This window comes from Lonchura striata, chromosome 4, assembly GCF_046129695.1.
Source record: "Lonchura striata isolate bLonStr1 chromosome 4, bLonStr1.mat, whole genome shotgun sequence".
Classification (NCBI taxonomy): Eukaryota; Metazoa; Chordata; class Aves; order Passeriformes; family Estrildidae; genus Lonchura; species Lonchura striata.
The window spans coordinates 71,210,791-71,225,680 of NC_134606.1; the positions used below are offsets into that span (position 1 = coordinate 71,210,791).

Sequence of the window (14,890 nt, forward strand, 5' to 3'; positions counted from 1 at the left end):
AGTGTTCATTGTCAACCCCAGGACACATTTGCCTTACATCTATGTTTCTGTGTACTCCCTACCCCACATTTGAAGGTTTGCACATAAAAGCTGAGACAGGATACAGCTGTTTGACAGTCTGAGCATCGCAGACCTCTTGGGCATGGCAATAAATTTCTACCTTTAAAGAACTTTTCTGATACAGCTTTTTCCTTTTTACATGTCCATAGCAAAAAAAAAAAAAAGAAAAAAAAAGAGGACAGGGTGATTTACCATCTGTCATTATAGAGCTATGCCCCATTCCACCCTTAAACTGACTCATGCCTCTCAAGTAGGTAACAGCATTAATAAACTGAAATTACATTTTGTTCTCAGTAAATTACCAAATAGAGAGTTTGGGTTTCTCTTTTACAGGATCAATCAGTAACCTGAGGTCTTTTCTAGAAGGAGCGGATCATTTAAAATGGTTGCATTGTGTGATGTAGGAATGAGTGTTCCCTACAGATTTAACTTAATTTTTGCCAATGAATCAAAACCTTTTCTTTGTTAAGTACTTGAGGATGCCCAGCAGAACCTGCTGTTCCTGGAATTAAAGTAATCAATGGATAATATGAGCAAGAGGAAGGATAAAAAACCCATAAAATAATCATCTCATATTTTAGCCATTTCCCTCTGCACATTAGTTTAAAAGGAGTAGAAAAGAGCTGACGTGTCCAGTAGTACTGGGAACAAGATGAATTTGTGTCTTTGGAAGAGATATGCAAGATAACCTATAGATTATATGATGAAGATGCACATATTTCCATATGGAAATGGAGCTAAATATAAATATTTATAAAACATTCAAGTAGTCCAAGCTATTTTTTGCTACCACCTTACTACCATGGAGAAAAATAAGGAGGTTCAGAAGACACGCAGGATATTTATTTAGTAAACTCCTATGCCAGAACTAGGAAACAAAATCCCATGCATGTCACTGCAACATTTTTTTTTTCCATCTGTTTACTAGCTTAGTAAATAAGTTAGTAAAGCTTATTTAAAGGCAGTCTAGTGAACCACCTGATTTACTAGCTAAGTAAATAAGGTGGTTCACTAGACCGCCTGTAAAAAGAAGCAGACAGGTAGGAGGCATATCAAAATACGTGCAATATGTAACGGAACGGGAGCAAATCTGTTCCATGCAACAGCAGTGGAACACAATCCAGGAGGATTACTGGATAATTCCAGCTCCCTCCACCTGCCCTCATTTCCAGCTCGTGCCACGGTAGGTACAACTCTGGGGACGGCAGCGTCTCCACCACCGCCGTGTGCAGCTTGGAGCGGTGCCACGGGGGGGTTTTCCGTGTGTCCCTAACCGTGTCCATCCCTGTGGCGCCTGCAGGAGCACGGCATCCCCACGGGCATGGGCTACGCGGTGGCTCCGCACCACTCCGGGGTGTACCCGGTGCACGTGCAGCTCTACGAGGCCTGGAAGAAGGTGTGGCACATCCGCGTCACCAGCACCGAAGAGTACCCGCACCTGAAGCCCGCACGGTACAGACGGGGCTTCATCCACAATGGCATCATGGTACACTGCATTTCCATGTTCATAGAATTCTGCTGCACGGGCCCCCACGGGGCGCTGCTTTGACCGGAGGCCTCGGCTTTGCCGGCATCCTTAACATTCACCGGGATCCAGCGGCTTCCGGCCTGCCCGAAAAGCGCATTTGTCAGTGGTGTGAGGGAGGGGGGAAAGCAAGGCACAGACTCGGGCAACTGCAGAAATATTCCTCAGAAACAGAATGTGTTCGTGGCCCCGTCAAAATGGGCCACTCTGTGAAATCATTAAAGCGCCTAAGACCTCTGTTCCCAGCTCTGCTTCATCTTTATGCATGAAGGGATTAGAAATCCATCACCTGGGAAGGTGAACAGGTGGAAGTAATCTCCTTCAGCACTTCTGCAAGGCTGAACTTTCAGCTCTGTTCCTGAAATTCCCAGAGGCAGGACTGGGCCACCTGCCTGTCTCTTACCCCCTGTGCACGTGTGCCAGGGGAGAGAAAGCTCCTCTCATGCACTTAAAAGTGCACAGGAAAACTTAGCAAGCCCCTTGGCCTGTCCTACTAGCCAGCTGCAAACCTCTAGGCTGGGTGTGCTAATGTGAACTGACAAATATTCCAAGGGATGGTTTAAAGTCCCAAAAGCTAATCTGAATATTGCTTGTTCATACCAAGTCCAAATTGTGATCCCCTAAACAAGGCAGAGGGAGTGTCTCAAAACCAAATTCCTGCAGAGTCCAATGGCTGCTGGAACAGACTCAAAATCAGCAGTGTTTTTACACGTGTACTCAAATGCTCTACTAAACGCAGGTTTTGGTTGTTGTTTTAGCTGAGTAAAAAATATAAAATATTGAATTGAATCAATGGAAACAAAAGTCCTTCCCCAGGTTGGTTATGGCACTGCAATACCTGTAAGCTGCTGTTCCTCTGTTCCCAGGTGCTCCCTCGACAGACCTGTGGCCTTTTCACTCACACTATTTTTTACAAGGAATATCCTGGTGGTCCTCAGGAGCTGGACAAAAGTATCCGAGGAGGTGAACTGTTCCTCACCATTCTCCTGAACCCCGTAGGTACCTTCTTTTGCTGCTTTTTTGGATGTGCTGATTCACAGGATGGAGGGAGGGAGGGAGGGAGGGAAGGAGATCAGGTTGGGAAATCAAAACCAGGACCCTTTGTTCAGAGGTAACAAGCAGTTCAAGAAGAAAGGAGAAAAATGTCTTCTGCCAATTTCCAGCTACAACTATATGTGCAACAATTTCCTGGGAATTGCATTAATCCCAGCTCCTTATTCCAGCCTGAAGCCAGGTCCCCCTGAGAGACACGTCTGAAGTTGAAACTAACCCATGAGGGTAGAAAAACCTCCTCTTGTTCCTTTTTCCCCTTTTTGCCATGAGCTTGGCTCCTCAGGCACTCTTCATACAGCTCAATGGAAACCCCAGGCCTCAGACCTGATATCATTCCTCCACCACCAGCTCCTAAAAATGGTTTTGAGCTGCTAAAAAACTGCCTGGTACCATTTAAGACAGGAGCCTAGAGGTGCAAGGGAAAGAGCCAAAACTCCCCATAAAAAATTATTTTTTCTTGACATTGTCCTCCCTCCTTCCATTTCCACCCAAACAAGCAGCACAAGGCACAAGACGAATGTCCCTTGTCTCGCCAGGTGGCCTCATTTGCAGTGAATTTAAACTGCAGCACTCATTGAGTCCTCTGCAGAGCTAAAGAACCTTCAGGTGGAGCTGACTCTCAAATCCAGGTCACTTTTATTTAGAGACCTCAATATAGATTTTTGGTGGTGTTATACAGTTAGATGCTTGTGAGTGAACATTTTGGCTTGGTAAGTAAGTCGGCGTCCGAGTCTGATTCAATGGTCTTAGAGACATGGAACATTTCTATCAGGAATTTTTCTATACCATAGACATGATACCTGATTTGAGAATAAAACAGATCCCTCTTCTTGATCCTGTCTCCCCATTACTTGCAATTCTCTCAAGCTGGCTTTTCTTCCCATACTTTCCTGAAGTGTAGCTTGGAATTCACACTGAGCTTTATCCCACTTGGATGAATAGCTGTGCATTTCTCACTCATGGGAAGATTTCCTCAGATTTGGGCACTGCAGCAGCCTGCAGCAGAGCATGTAGAGCTCCTAACCCCACAAGCAATGCTTAGAACAGTCCGAATTTCTCAGCCAATCTGTGCTCCAGTAACTTGAGAATGCCCTAGATATTGGTGGTGGTATTTGAAAAAAACTGCAATGATCAACTTTTGATTAAACAGGTTTTCAAGAGGTTTATATAAACTCTGTCCCTTCCTCAAGTCATGGTTAGCAATTTCAGCAAATGTATTACTAACACATATTAAGCTCAAATACCAAAAATGTTTGTGCTTCCATGAAGCAATACCTCACAGACAGTTAAATTAGAAAGTGCCCAAGGGACGCTGCATTGGAATAAAATTTGCAGAGAGATTGTCAAGGGGATCATCTGATGGAATTTTTTTTTAAATGGCTTCTACTGAATACTCTGTGGCTCAGAGAGATATTTTCACTGTCTAATTTATGAACCCTAAAGATGAGTCATGTCTGGCAGAGATGATTTAGTAGTAGGCAGAGGAGGGATAAATTCCACCAAGACAGACAGAAATCAAACCAACTTCCTTGGAGTTTTAATGAGGGTTACAAGAATCCCAGGCAGACCTTTCCAGAATGCAGCTAAGGCAGCAGGCTGCTCAAGTCTGCAGTTTGGGGTGCTTACTCTCTTTGCATAAACTCTTCAAAGCAAAGCTCATTAAAGTTAGTGGGGAAGGCTCAGCAAACAGACTGGGCTTAAAATAAACCCAGACAGTCAAACTCTTTCAAAGGTATCAATCCAGCTCCCCTCTGAAGGGTTTCCTTCATTTGGAGGCTTAGAGCAATAACAAGGAGCTGCAGATGTACATATAAATGGGAAATACAAATACAGTTTGGGGCAAAAAATCAAATATTATCTTCTTGGACTTTTGCTTTACTATTTGATACAACTAAGAAAAAATTCAGTTTAAAGTTTCTTATCTCCCATGCCAGACCAAAGCTGGATATTCAGAGTTAAGTTATAATCATCTTTGATGTTATTTACTATGTGGTTTGACAAACATCAAAACCCAGTTAGACACTAAATCTTAATTAGGACAGACCTCCCAAAAGCTGTAGCATCAGCACTTGCACAGCAGCAGTGAAAAGAGAGCAGCAGAACCACCACACTCACTAGAAAGGAGAGGAAAAAAATGACACCTAAAACTTCAACCAGCCAAAATGTAAAAAAGCTTCATGAAACTGGTTTTGTGCCCAGTCTAATTTTGACAGCAAAATAAAACTTGTCCTAGTATTATGATTCCTGGGACAGCATAACTATCTCTATTAAGTGTAGTTAGATCTTAAGCCAAGAAAACACATTAATACTCAAATAAGTACATTGCTGCTCATGGTGTATCTTCAAAGACAGGAGTGGAATACCAAAGAGCATCAGACAAGAAAATCATCATGTCCTTAACGTATGTATGTAAATATGTTAGAAAATTCTCTGGTTCTGATCAGTGTTGTGAAAAAATATTTAGGTTTTCTGCAGGTGTGCAGCATTCCACAGCTCCAGCAACAGAAGGAAAGTCAGACTGAAACTCGTAGAAATTTATTTTCTGTTTAAAACCATTTTCAACAGCATCATGTCATTTTTTCTCTTCCTAAATCTTCCCAATTCTTTACAACTTTTTGCAGTGCTTTGAGGTGCTTTCAAAGACTTTTTTTTTTTAACATTTGCTTCATTGGGTTATATAAGATGAAAAAAAACTTATGGCATTTCAAATTCAACATTTCAGTTATTTTCAGCCTTTTTAAAATTCTACCTCTCATTATTTGCTTAGCTTAATTGTGCTTTAGAATCAATTTTTCTTCTCACAGAATATGTTCTTAAAATCTCCCTTCCTCATTGCTTATTTCACCAGTCTCTGCCACATTGTTTTCCTTTTAAACCTCTTCCCATCAAATCTCCAACTATGGAGAGTAGCAAAACCAGAAGTTTTGCTACTCTCCATAGAGAAAGACAAGGTAACCAGCAGTAAAACCAGCCTGCTTTAGGGTGCCTGTTTTGTTTGGTTTTATTTTTTTTTTTTTTGGAAGGTGAGTTTGGTGTGGAAGCTTTGGTATTTTCCAAGGCTCCCATCATCTGCTATCACAAGCAAACATGGAGGTGGAGAGAGCAAATGGGATGAACACAGCCAATCCCTGCTTTGCTTCCAAATGTAACCCATGAAAATTCAGAATTAAAGGCAAACTGTAACAAAGTCCCCAAAACTTAAATGCTTTCAGCAGCACCAAAAAAAAAAAAAAAAAAAAAAAAAAGAACGGATTTCTCATTGGAAAAGTTAGAGTCCCATTGGTGTTGAAGTTTTTGGGGGGATTTTCCACATCCAAATGTCAGGCTCAAAACCCAGTGGATTCTCTGACTACTGCCCTTCATTCAGTCTCCCGGGAAGAGCCTGACATGTTTAATGCTTTTACAAACTGTTCTATTTATCACCTCTTGAGCATCCACAAGGTCTCCCACTATCTGTTTGATAGCTCCTCTCCTTTCCTCCCCTGCTCCACAGGCTATAAACAACAGCCATAAACATTTAACAGCCAAGATAAGCTAATAAATACAGCCCTAAATATTATTGCCTCTACAAACAACAGCGAGAGAGTCATTTCTCCTTAAAAAAACCACCTCTTTAAACAAGAGAGCTTTTTATTAAGCCAGCAAGCGACAGCACAAAAGGCACCTCAGTCGAGCACTAAAGCAAAAATCAGTGCATGGGGCTTTGAGGAGAAGCAGCAACACCCACAGGCCTGGTTGAGCAGTCAGTGACTTGGATATTTCATTTATTTGTCAATGAGATACATCTTTTCCCATTACCTGTTAACCCTGAAAAGCTTTTGGATAACCCAGAATCCTGGCACCCCTTTCCTTTCTCTCCTTGTTACACAGGAATTCGCCTGGGCTGACTCTTCCTTTCCCCTTCCTCTCACAGGGTGCTTTTACTCCATCTCCCACTGACTCCTTTCCATAGTTCCACCATAAAAATGGGCACAAGTCTTTTTTTCTCCTATTTTTATATATCTATAAGCCTCCCTACTCTAGATTTACACCTGCCTCTCCACGTAGGATCTAGAGTCAGGCATACCCTGCACAACATCCATCCCACAAACCCACCAAAGCATCACGTATTTGCAACTGACAGATCAGGTTAAAAATGGAAAAAGCAGCAGAAAAAGGGACAAGTTAAACACTTCTTCAGCCTTCTCTTCCCACTTCAATCAAACACCCCTAAGAAGCTTTAACCAGAGGTGAAACGTGGCAGATGAATTTCAGGAAGATTAGCTTTTTTTTTTTTTGCACAAATTTGGTTGTCAAGAGCGAAACACGCCCTGTGATTGAAAGGTAACTTTGAACTCCCCTAAGCAGAAGCTACAGGCAGCCCATAATAATGTACATTATTATTCTAACTCCCTGGGAAGTGGCATGGGACGCTTTTAATTCTGAGGGCCACTTAAAGGCATTTCCATTTTTAAACTAAAGGGCTCTTGCTCATTTCCATCCTGTTAGATCTGCATTCTCCACGTCCTGCATGTGCCACACTTGGAAGATTTTGTTCTCGTTCCCTGCTCTCTCTCATCACAGAGACAGAGGAGAATCACACGTTATTGCTTTGCAATATCAAAAGTAAATGCAGAGAGGGGTTAATTTATACCTTCCACAAGAGATTTGGGAATGTTATTATGGAACATCTTGAGTGTTGGTAATGTTTTTCTTTTTATTTGCTTTGTTTCTCTGAGCATAGTTAGAGAAAGAATAAAAAATAACCTTGGGCATTGTAGGAGATGTGCTGCAATCCTAAAGTAATTCACAGTGCAGTTCTGCTGAGGGCCCTGTGAGCTGAGCATCTCAGCACATTTTGGGGACATGAAAAAGCAGGCAGGCAACCTCCCAGTAAAAAATGTCAATATTTGTGGAGCTGCAATTACCAGGGTGCAGCCCACAGGGTCAAACGTGTCCCTCTACAACCTGACAAGAGGGAAAGGTCCATTCCACCAAATTAAAAGGGAGTTTTTTTAACGAGTTATATCAGAATTTATCTGAATGGTCATAAACACACCAAACCAACCCTGACCTTCCTCGCGTTTCTAAATCTTTTTTCCCCCTTGGTAAATCATTATTTTTCCCCCTCATCCCACATGGCTGCACAGAGCTACTACAGGGAAATATTATCCCATGGAAACTCAAGCCTTCAGCAGCATATTTAGAAACTAATTAGCTTGAAACCCAGAGCATGAGGAAAACATTTCAAGGGTAGCACATCTCCTTTCCTTCTTTCATGACATTTTCCTGCTTTATGAAAGCTGCTGCTCCACTCCACAGGTTTTGATATTTTACCAGCATTCCTCCCCAGTTGGGTGATGGCAGAAATCACAGTAAATGACTGTGTGTCAACAAGGGGGTACCGGGAAAGGAGGGAAAGAATTTGTTACCTTCATGCACACACCATGCAATAATTTATTCAAGTGTCAGGAGCAAGCCTTTCAGGTGAAAACAAGCTGACTCAGAACTCCCTGATTATTGAAAATGAATCCCTAATAGAAGTAAATGGCCAAGAACTAAATTTCCTCACTGTGTTCGCCATTCAAAATTAATTGGAAAGTGGCTGATTTGAGAATACTATATCCTCTAGTGAGCTGAAAATGCTGCCTTTTTTTTTTTTGCTCTGAAACCAAGAGTGGAGAATTAAATTAACTCTGAGGTTTGTTTGCTCAGAGTAGGCCACCAAACTGGATTAATTAATCATCATTTATGAACACTCTATAACCCAGAGCAGTCAGAAAACTGCTAAGATAGCAACATGACAGTAGAACTGTTATAAAAACAAATGATAAATTTCCTGCATCTCCAACCTATAGCAACTTGCCAGGCATTTAAGTTAAAAAGAAAATATCCTGGTGAACACTCTTACTTAGTGTTTATAGGAGTGCTCAAAATAAATAGAATTATTTACTTGTTCTGTAACTTGGTGTGCTGTGCAGGGTTCTGGGCATCCCCAGTTCCATAGGGAATGCCAGGACTGTGTTTTCTTCCTCCACCTGGAGATTACAGTGTCATGTCAAGGATAAAAGACATAATTCTAACTGTGCTTGGAATGATGGGATGAAGCAGATCTTAATTTACCACATCTCTAAGGAGAAATGGCAGAGAAACTGTAATTTCTGGGCACTTACCCAAACTCACCATCATTTGGGCTTTTGCCTGCATGCCCCTTGACCTCTGCAGCTCTGCTTCATGTTCAGTTTGACCTAAACCAACAGCACCCAACACCACTGCAGTCTGCTTGATTTCCTTAATTTGAACTTGGGTTTGTTCTTAAGTCTGAATTCAATAGCTTTATTCCTTTTTTTAAGAGAGGGTTTATAGTCTGAGGAAGTCTTTTCAATGAGAAAACACAGATGGCAAAGAAGCAAATTCCTGTATCATGTATTTCACTAGAAAATGGAAATAACAAGAGAATTGAATTGCTGTAGACTTCTGCAAAGGCTTCCTGGGGCCCACAGATGTGAGTGGCAGCAGTGCATTTGGGCAGAATTCATTCAGCTTTGGCCACAATTAGCTGTGCTGCTGATCACTTACACAAGTGTGACAAATGAACAGCCATAAAACACCCATTCAGATTTTCCACCCTCATGCAGCTACGCACCAATTGCACAATTTCATCAGAACCAGCAATTAATTTTCTTCGCAGCCTCTGAATGCATGTGCTGAGAGAAAAAAGAAACCTAAAAAACCCCAATATTTTCTACTTGCAGGCTTTGAAAAAAACCAATAGAGATATTTAACTATATTTAACTATATATTTAACTAATATTTAACTAATGGATTAGAACCTCCCAGCCTATTTTCTTCATCCAGGGCCCATGCACCTTGGGGTGTCAAAAACCTGGGGAGCAGAGGCAGTATTGGAATGTGCTCAGGATTTAGCCTTTATTTTAGAAGCAAAATTTGGAGAAATAACAGAAAAAAAATTAAATATCAAACCTAGCAACTGTATTCTCAGAAGAAAAGGAACAAGGCACAGGATTGTTCTGTCAATTCTAAGGAATTCATTTGATCCTGCCAACTAAACAATAGAAAAGCAGAAAGCGTTCCTGGGTAAACGAGAAACAATTTTGCTCTTCCAATAGGGAATTTTAAAACAACATGGAGGCTCTACAGCATTTGTACAGCTGTCCCAAGGCCACTTCCCACCACTGATGGACAGCAGCTTCCACTCCCATCCTGGGAGCACTCGAGGTGGAGAGCAGACACAATAATAAATATGGGCACAGGAAATAAAATGCCATTCAATGGTTTTATTGAATGGTTTTATTTCCCCTTCAATCAAAGACAAAAATGCTTCTGTCCAAACACTGACGCTGTTGCTTTCTTTACAGATATTATATTTGGAAAATATTTGATTATCCTGTCAAGAACATTAAAGTATAAACAGATGTGCAGAGTGGAAAGAGAGCAAAAGTTTATAAAAAAAGAAAGCGCGATTTTCAGGCATAGAAATGATTTTGCTTCAGCAGCAGAAGGGTCATGAATATGAATAGTGCTGAATTCTAGAGAAGCCATTTGTCACTATTAAAATTAGTGCTTTGTCAACACAAAAATCTCCCCCCCAGCCGCACAAAGAGCCGCATTACGGGATTCAGTACCCAGGAACGGGGTCGGGGCTGTAAATCCACAGGGACAGGCATCAGCCACCCCGCAGCGACAGCCTGGCACGGGGATGGGCACATGAAAACCCAGCAGCTCTGGGCTCCTCTGCCCTGCCATCCCATCGACACCGCCAGAAATCCCAGGGGCTCCGGGACTCGCATTCTGTGAGTGCCATGGAAAAGCGCGGAGGAGCAGAATTCATTTCGGTGGGAGAGGAGCCAAACAGTAAACACCCAACCCATGGCCAACGCTCCAACCCAACACCCAACCCATGGCCAACGCCCCAACCCAACACCCAACCCATGGCCAACGCCCCAACCCATGGCCAATGCCCCAACCCAACACCCAACCCATGGCCAACGCCCCAACCCAACACCCAACCCATGGCCAACGCCCCAACCACATCCCTGCGAGAACACCACAGATTACCCCACAGCTCTGCTATGCACAAGGCCAAGCTACACCCCTTGCATTAATTCCTCCCTCCTGGCAAATGTTGTTTTAAAAAGCCGCTAAAGGCGGTCAACATCCATTTTCCTCTCAGAACAGCGGAATTCCCACACCCAGCTCCCACTCCTGGGTTTTCCAGCAATGGGCCAAGCAGCAGGAGGAAAGGACCTAAAGGGAGCATTGATCCTATTTAATTATGGAATGGCTGCTAATACCTAAGTCTGCTAATGGATTTTTTCATTCCAAGTGCTTGATCAATGGATAGGGAGAGTTGCAGATATCAAGAGAAAGAAAACAGCCAATATTTAATGCCCAACACGGGATTGCCATCCTTGAGATTGTGTGGCACTTCTGCTGTGCCCTCCAGAGCCAGGTGGCTAATCTTGTCTAAAGACAAGTGCTTTTAGCTAAAGCTGTGCTAAGTTTGGCAGTTACAGAAGGAAAAAAGCTCTTTATTCTGCATTAATAGGGCTGTGCAGCCAGAGCAAGCACACAAACTGAGTACAGAATGCAGTTTCAAGGCACTGGTTTATATTCAAATCATTCTTTTAAAATACCCTTTGTTTCTTCTCTACTAGCTACTGTAGCTTTCACTTTCAATATACCACAAGCTTGCATATACAAATATGCCATACAGAGAAAACACTCTATATCTAAATTCTAGATGTGATGTGAAATAGCCCTAGAAACAAAACCACATAGTGAAATGGTGTGATGGTCCTGCCATTAGTTTGCAGACAATCTGATATCATCCATGCTCTAAACACAAACAGTTAAAACCCATCACCTTTCATCCTCAGTGATGTGGAGGTAGATGGGAAAGAATTAAATCCCATTTTACTCCATGAATAATGCATCACATCTGGGCCTTTTTTCACTTCCAAAGGACCAACAGAGCAACAGAAGTCAAAAAAGATGTCCAAGATCTTTTGACGCCATGAAAAGTGATTAACTGGATCTTTTAAATTGGTTTGCAGCATAATGAAACTCTTAGAATAAGCTAATACTCATCTCCTACAAGTACATTTTAACATTAAAAACAATCTCGTCCATTTTCAAGTGTAAACAAAACACAAAGAGCACAGAGACTTGCTTGCATACTTCCTTTGGTGCACTAACATTAAATGTCATTGGCAGACCCTTTAGCACTCATCAGACAAACACTCCAGAGACAAGGTGATATTCTCCAGCAACATTTCCTACTAGTGATTTTCTTTTCATCACTTTAAAACAGTTTGCAGGAAGAACTTTTCACATTTGCAGGAGTTGAACTAGCAAGGATCTGTTTGTGTTGGCTAGGGTTTATTTTGTGAGGAGGGGATGATTTATTACTTGTCTTGTAGTTTCTGGGGTAGTACATAGAGACATGCACCAAGTCCAGGGTAATTTTAAGAATCACTCTGTTTACCTCAAATACTTGGGGTCATAAAACACACAGGCACTGGAATCTACCAAATCAATCCACAGAAAAAACCAACTTGCACAGTTTCCAATCTCTGCTTAGCTGAGGCCAGAGCAGAAGAGAAGGAAAGAATAAATTACCTTTTGTGGCACCGAGTGTGCAGAATGCAAGCCCACTGCAGAAGGGCCACGAGGGACACTTCCTCCTAAGCTCCATCTGTCTCCCCTTAGGAGGAGTACTAAAAGCCTTGTTAATTATTTAACAGACTAATGGACACATTTTCAAGCGCTGGGGGCTGGTGGGTAAAGAGGCACCACCTTGGCACAGCAAAAGGGTGAGAATGGGAAGCTGGTGGCTTCTTACCCCTGATGTGCTAGGGACAAGCCTGGGACAACAGAGCAGGAACCTAGCAGAGGGAATGCTTTCTCCTCGGGTGGATCACTGCTAAAAACCTTCCTGAGACACACACAGAGGTATTTTAGGGCATATCTGACCCCACACCTCAGGCCCCAAAGGAGTGCTGTGTAAACACTGTCCCCCACACCTGGGTTGTGCAAGGCGACACTGAAACCACATCCAGCAGCCCTCCAGCACATCAATTCAATTCATTTTGAATTAAAAAACCTCAAAATTCACTGACCTGAATGTGACTCCTGCAGCAGCTTTCAAAGGAGGAAGATGCAGGTGTTCTCCTACCACCACTTCACTACTTGCTTGCACATGACTTTATAAACTCCTCCCAATTCCTAATCAGCCAAATCAAGGCTCACCTGAACACAATTATCTCTCTGCAAAGCAAACCTTTTACCTGGGAACCAGGTGTCCTCACTGTTGATAGCTAATTTCTTCAGTCCCCCAAATCTGCCTGCAGCTGTAATCAAATTTCACTGTCAATCCATCCCATCTCAGGCCACTGCACTGACTAAAACAGCCAAGTGAAAACATTCAGTTTGGTGCCATCTTCATAAAGTAAATAATGGCAATCTACAGGTAAAACAGCCACAAAACTGAGTTCAATCACCTCGTGGAAAGAAAATGCTGGGAAAAACATTTGTCACATTGTTCTTATAAACTCTCTTTATCCCTCTGAAATAAATAATGAGATCTACAAGGCAGTGGCCATGTAAAGGCTGATAAAAAGAAAGACAGAAGTTATACCAGCTTTAAGGAGAAAATAAAGACAGAGATACTTAGCTGAGATACCATCCTTCACAAAGCCTGGGAGCGTTTCTGTGTCAGAATTTATTCCCCTACTTATACTCGTGCTATTCTAGGCACCGGGGGGGAGACAGCATATTGGATTTTTGGTGTGCCAAGCCTGAAAGGCTCCTCTTGCCCCCAGATCAGCATTTTCATGACCCACCTGTCCAACTACGGGAACGACCGCCTGGGTCTGTACACCTTTGCCAACCTTGCCAGCTTTATCAAGAGCTCCACAAACCTGCGGCTGCAGACGCTGCCCCCCATGCAGCTGGCTCAGAAGTACTTCCAGCTCTTCCCCGAGCAGACAGACCCCCTCTGGCAGGTAAAGTCACCTCTTCTTCCTCCTCCAGCTGCAATCTGCTCGGTGCAACAAGCATCTTTTCCTCTGCAAAGCCTTCTTCAAGCATGGGAATGTGAGCTTAACACTAATTTAATGGTTACACATACCTGCCTCTTCTCTTCTGTGAGCCACACCGAGCTTTTGGCTATGCAGGCATAAATCCAGGGGGGCACCAAGGAAACTTGTGCAGTTATTTAGGTCTTACACTGGCAAAAAGGTGCAGAAAATTTGCCCTATTATTTTTGGCCCAGCTACAAAGGAAGTATAAATCTATAATATTTCCACTGGGCTGCAGTAATTCCCTTCAGCTGATGATTTTCTCCATCATATTTTGTTACTTTTATTCACCAGCAAAGTGTATCCTCTGTTACCTATGCAAAAACAGTATCTGTATGATAACTGCTTTGAAGAGCAGCCAGCCCCAACCTCTTCTGCAGGGCCTTTTGTTCACAGGTTTTTATTTTGCATTCAGAGGTAGTAGAAAGATAAGGAGATGAATAATATCCCACATTTCTATTTTGTCCTTCCCTTTTGCATTCTCACGTAAATTAAAATTGGCACTAAGCCCCATGCATCCGAAACCATTCTGACAGCTCAAAAAGTAATGCCTCAAAGATATTCAGAGGTTTCCATTTGAACCTCAAATGGAAACATGATTAAATCAATGTTTCAATGTTTTTTTTTCTCCCTCTTTTTCTTTTCTGCTAATGATTGAACCATGTCCTCAGTCATTCAAAATCATTGTACACACACTGTGGGATTTTGCTACTCAGTGTAGGGCTCTGGCATTAGTGCATAACACTGAGACCCTGCCAAGATTTGGGATCCCCCAGTGGGATGGCCACAACCACCTTTTGTCCTACAGAACCCGTGTGACGACAAGCGACACAGGGATATTTGGTCCAGAGACAAAACTTGTGACCACCTGCCCAAATTCCTGGTGATAGGACCCCAGAAAACAGGTAAGAAGCACAAGGAGAGCTTTTAAAAAGTTTATACAAAGTCAAAGGTGCCTTTTTTACTTTTTAATATTTCCTACTGGCATCTCTTTTTGTTGTCATAGGAACAACAGCCCTTTATTTATTCCTTCTGATGCATCCTTCCATTATCAGCAATCTCCCCAGTCCAAAAACTTTTGAGGAAGTTCAATTCTTCAATGGCAACAACTACCACAAGGGAATTGACTGGTAAGAAGAATGACGAAAATGAGGTGCTCATTCTTAATACA

At 42.4% G+C, this 14,890-nt stretch overlaps 1 protein-coding gene across 2 annotated transcripts in view; it reads left to right on the forward strand.

Moving 5' to 3' along the window:
* The window catches only part of NDST4 (N-deacetylase and N-sulfotransferase 4), a 79,677-nt gene that overhangs the window by 55,094 nt on the left and 9,693 nt on the right, over positions 1–14,890 (forward strand). For both annotated transcript variants that reach the window (XM_021531490.3, XM_021531489.3), the window contains 5 exons: positions 1,361–1,546; positions 2,452–2,580; positions 13,462–13,644; positions 14,528–14,624; positions 14,726–14,849. In XM_021531490.3, coding sequence (XP_021387165.2) covers positions 1,361–1,546; positions 2,452–2,580; positions 13,462–13,644; positions 14,528–14,624; positions 14,726–14,849 — 719 coding nt within the window. The remainder of the gene's footprint in view (positions 1–1,360; positions 1,547–2,451; positions 2,581–13,461; positions 13,645–14,527; positions 14,625–14,725; positions 14,850–14,890) is intronic.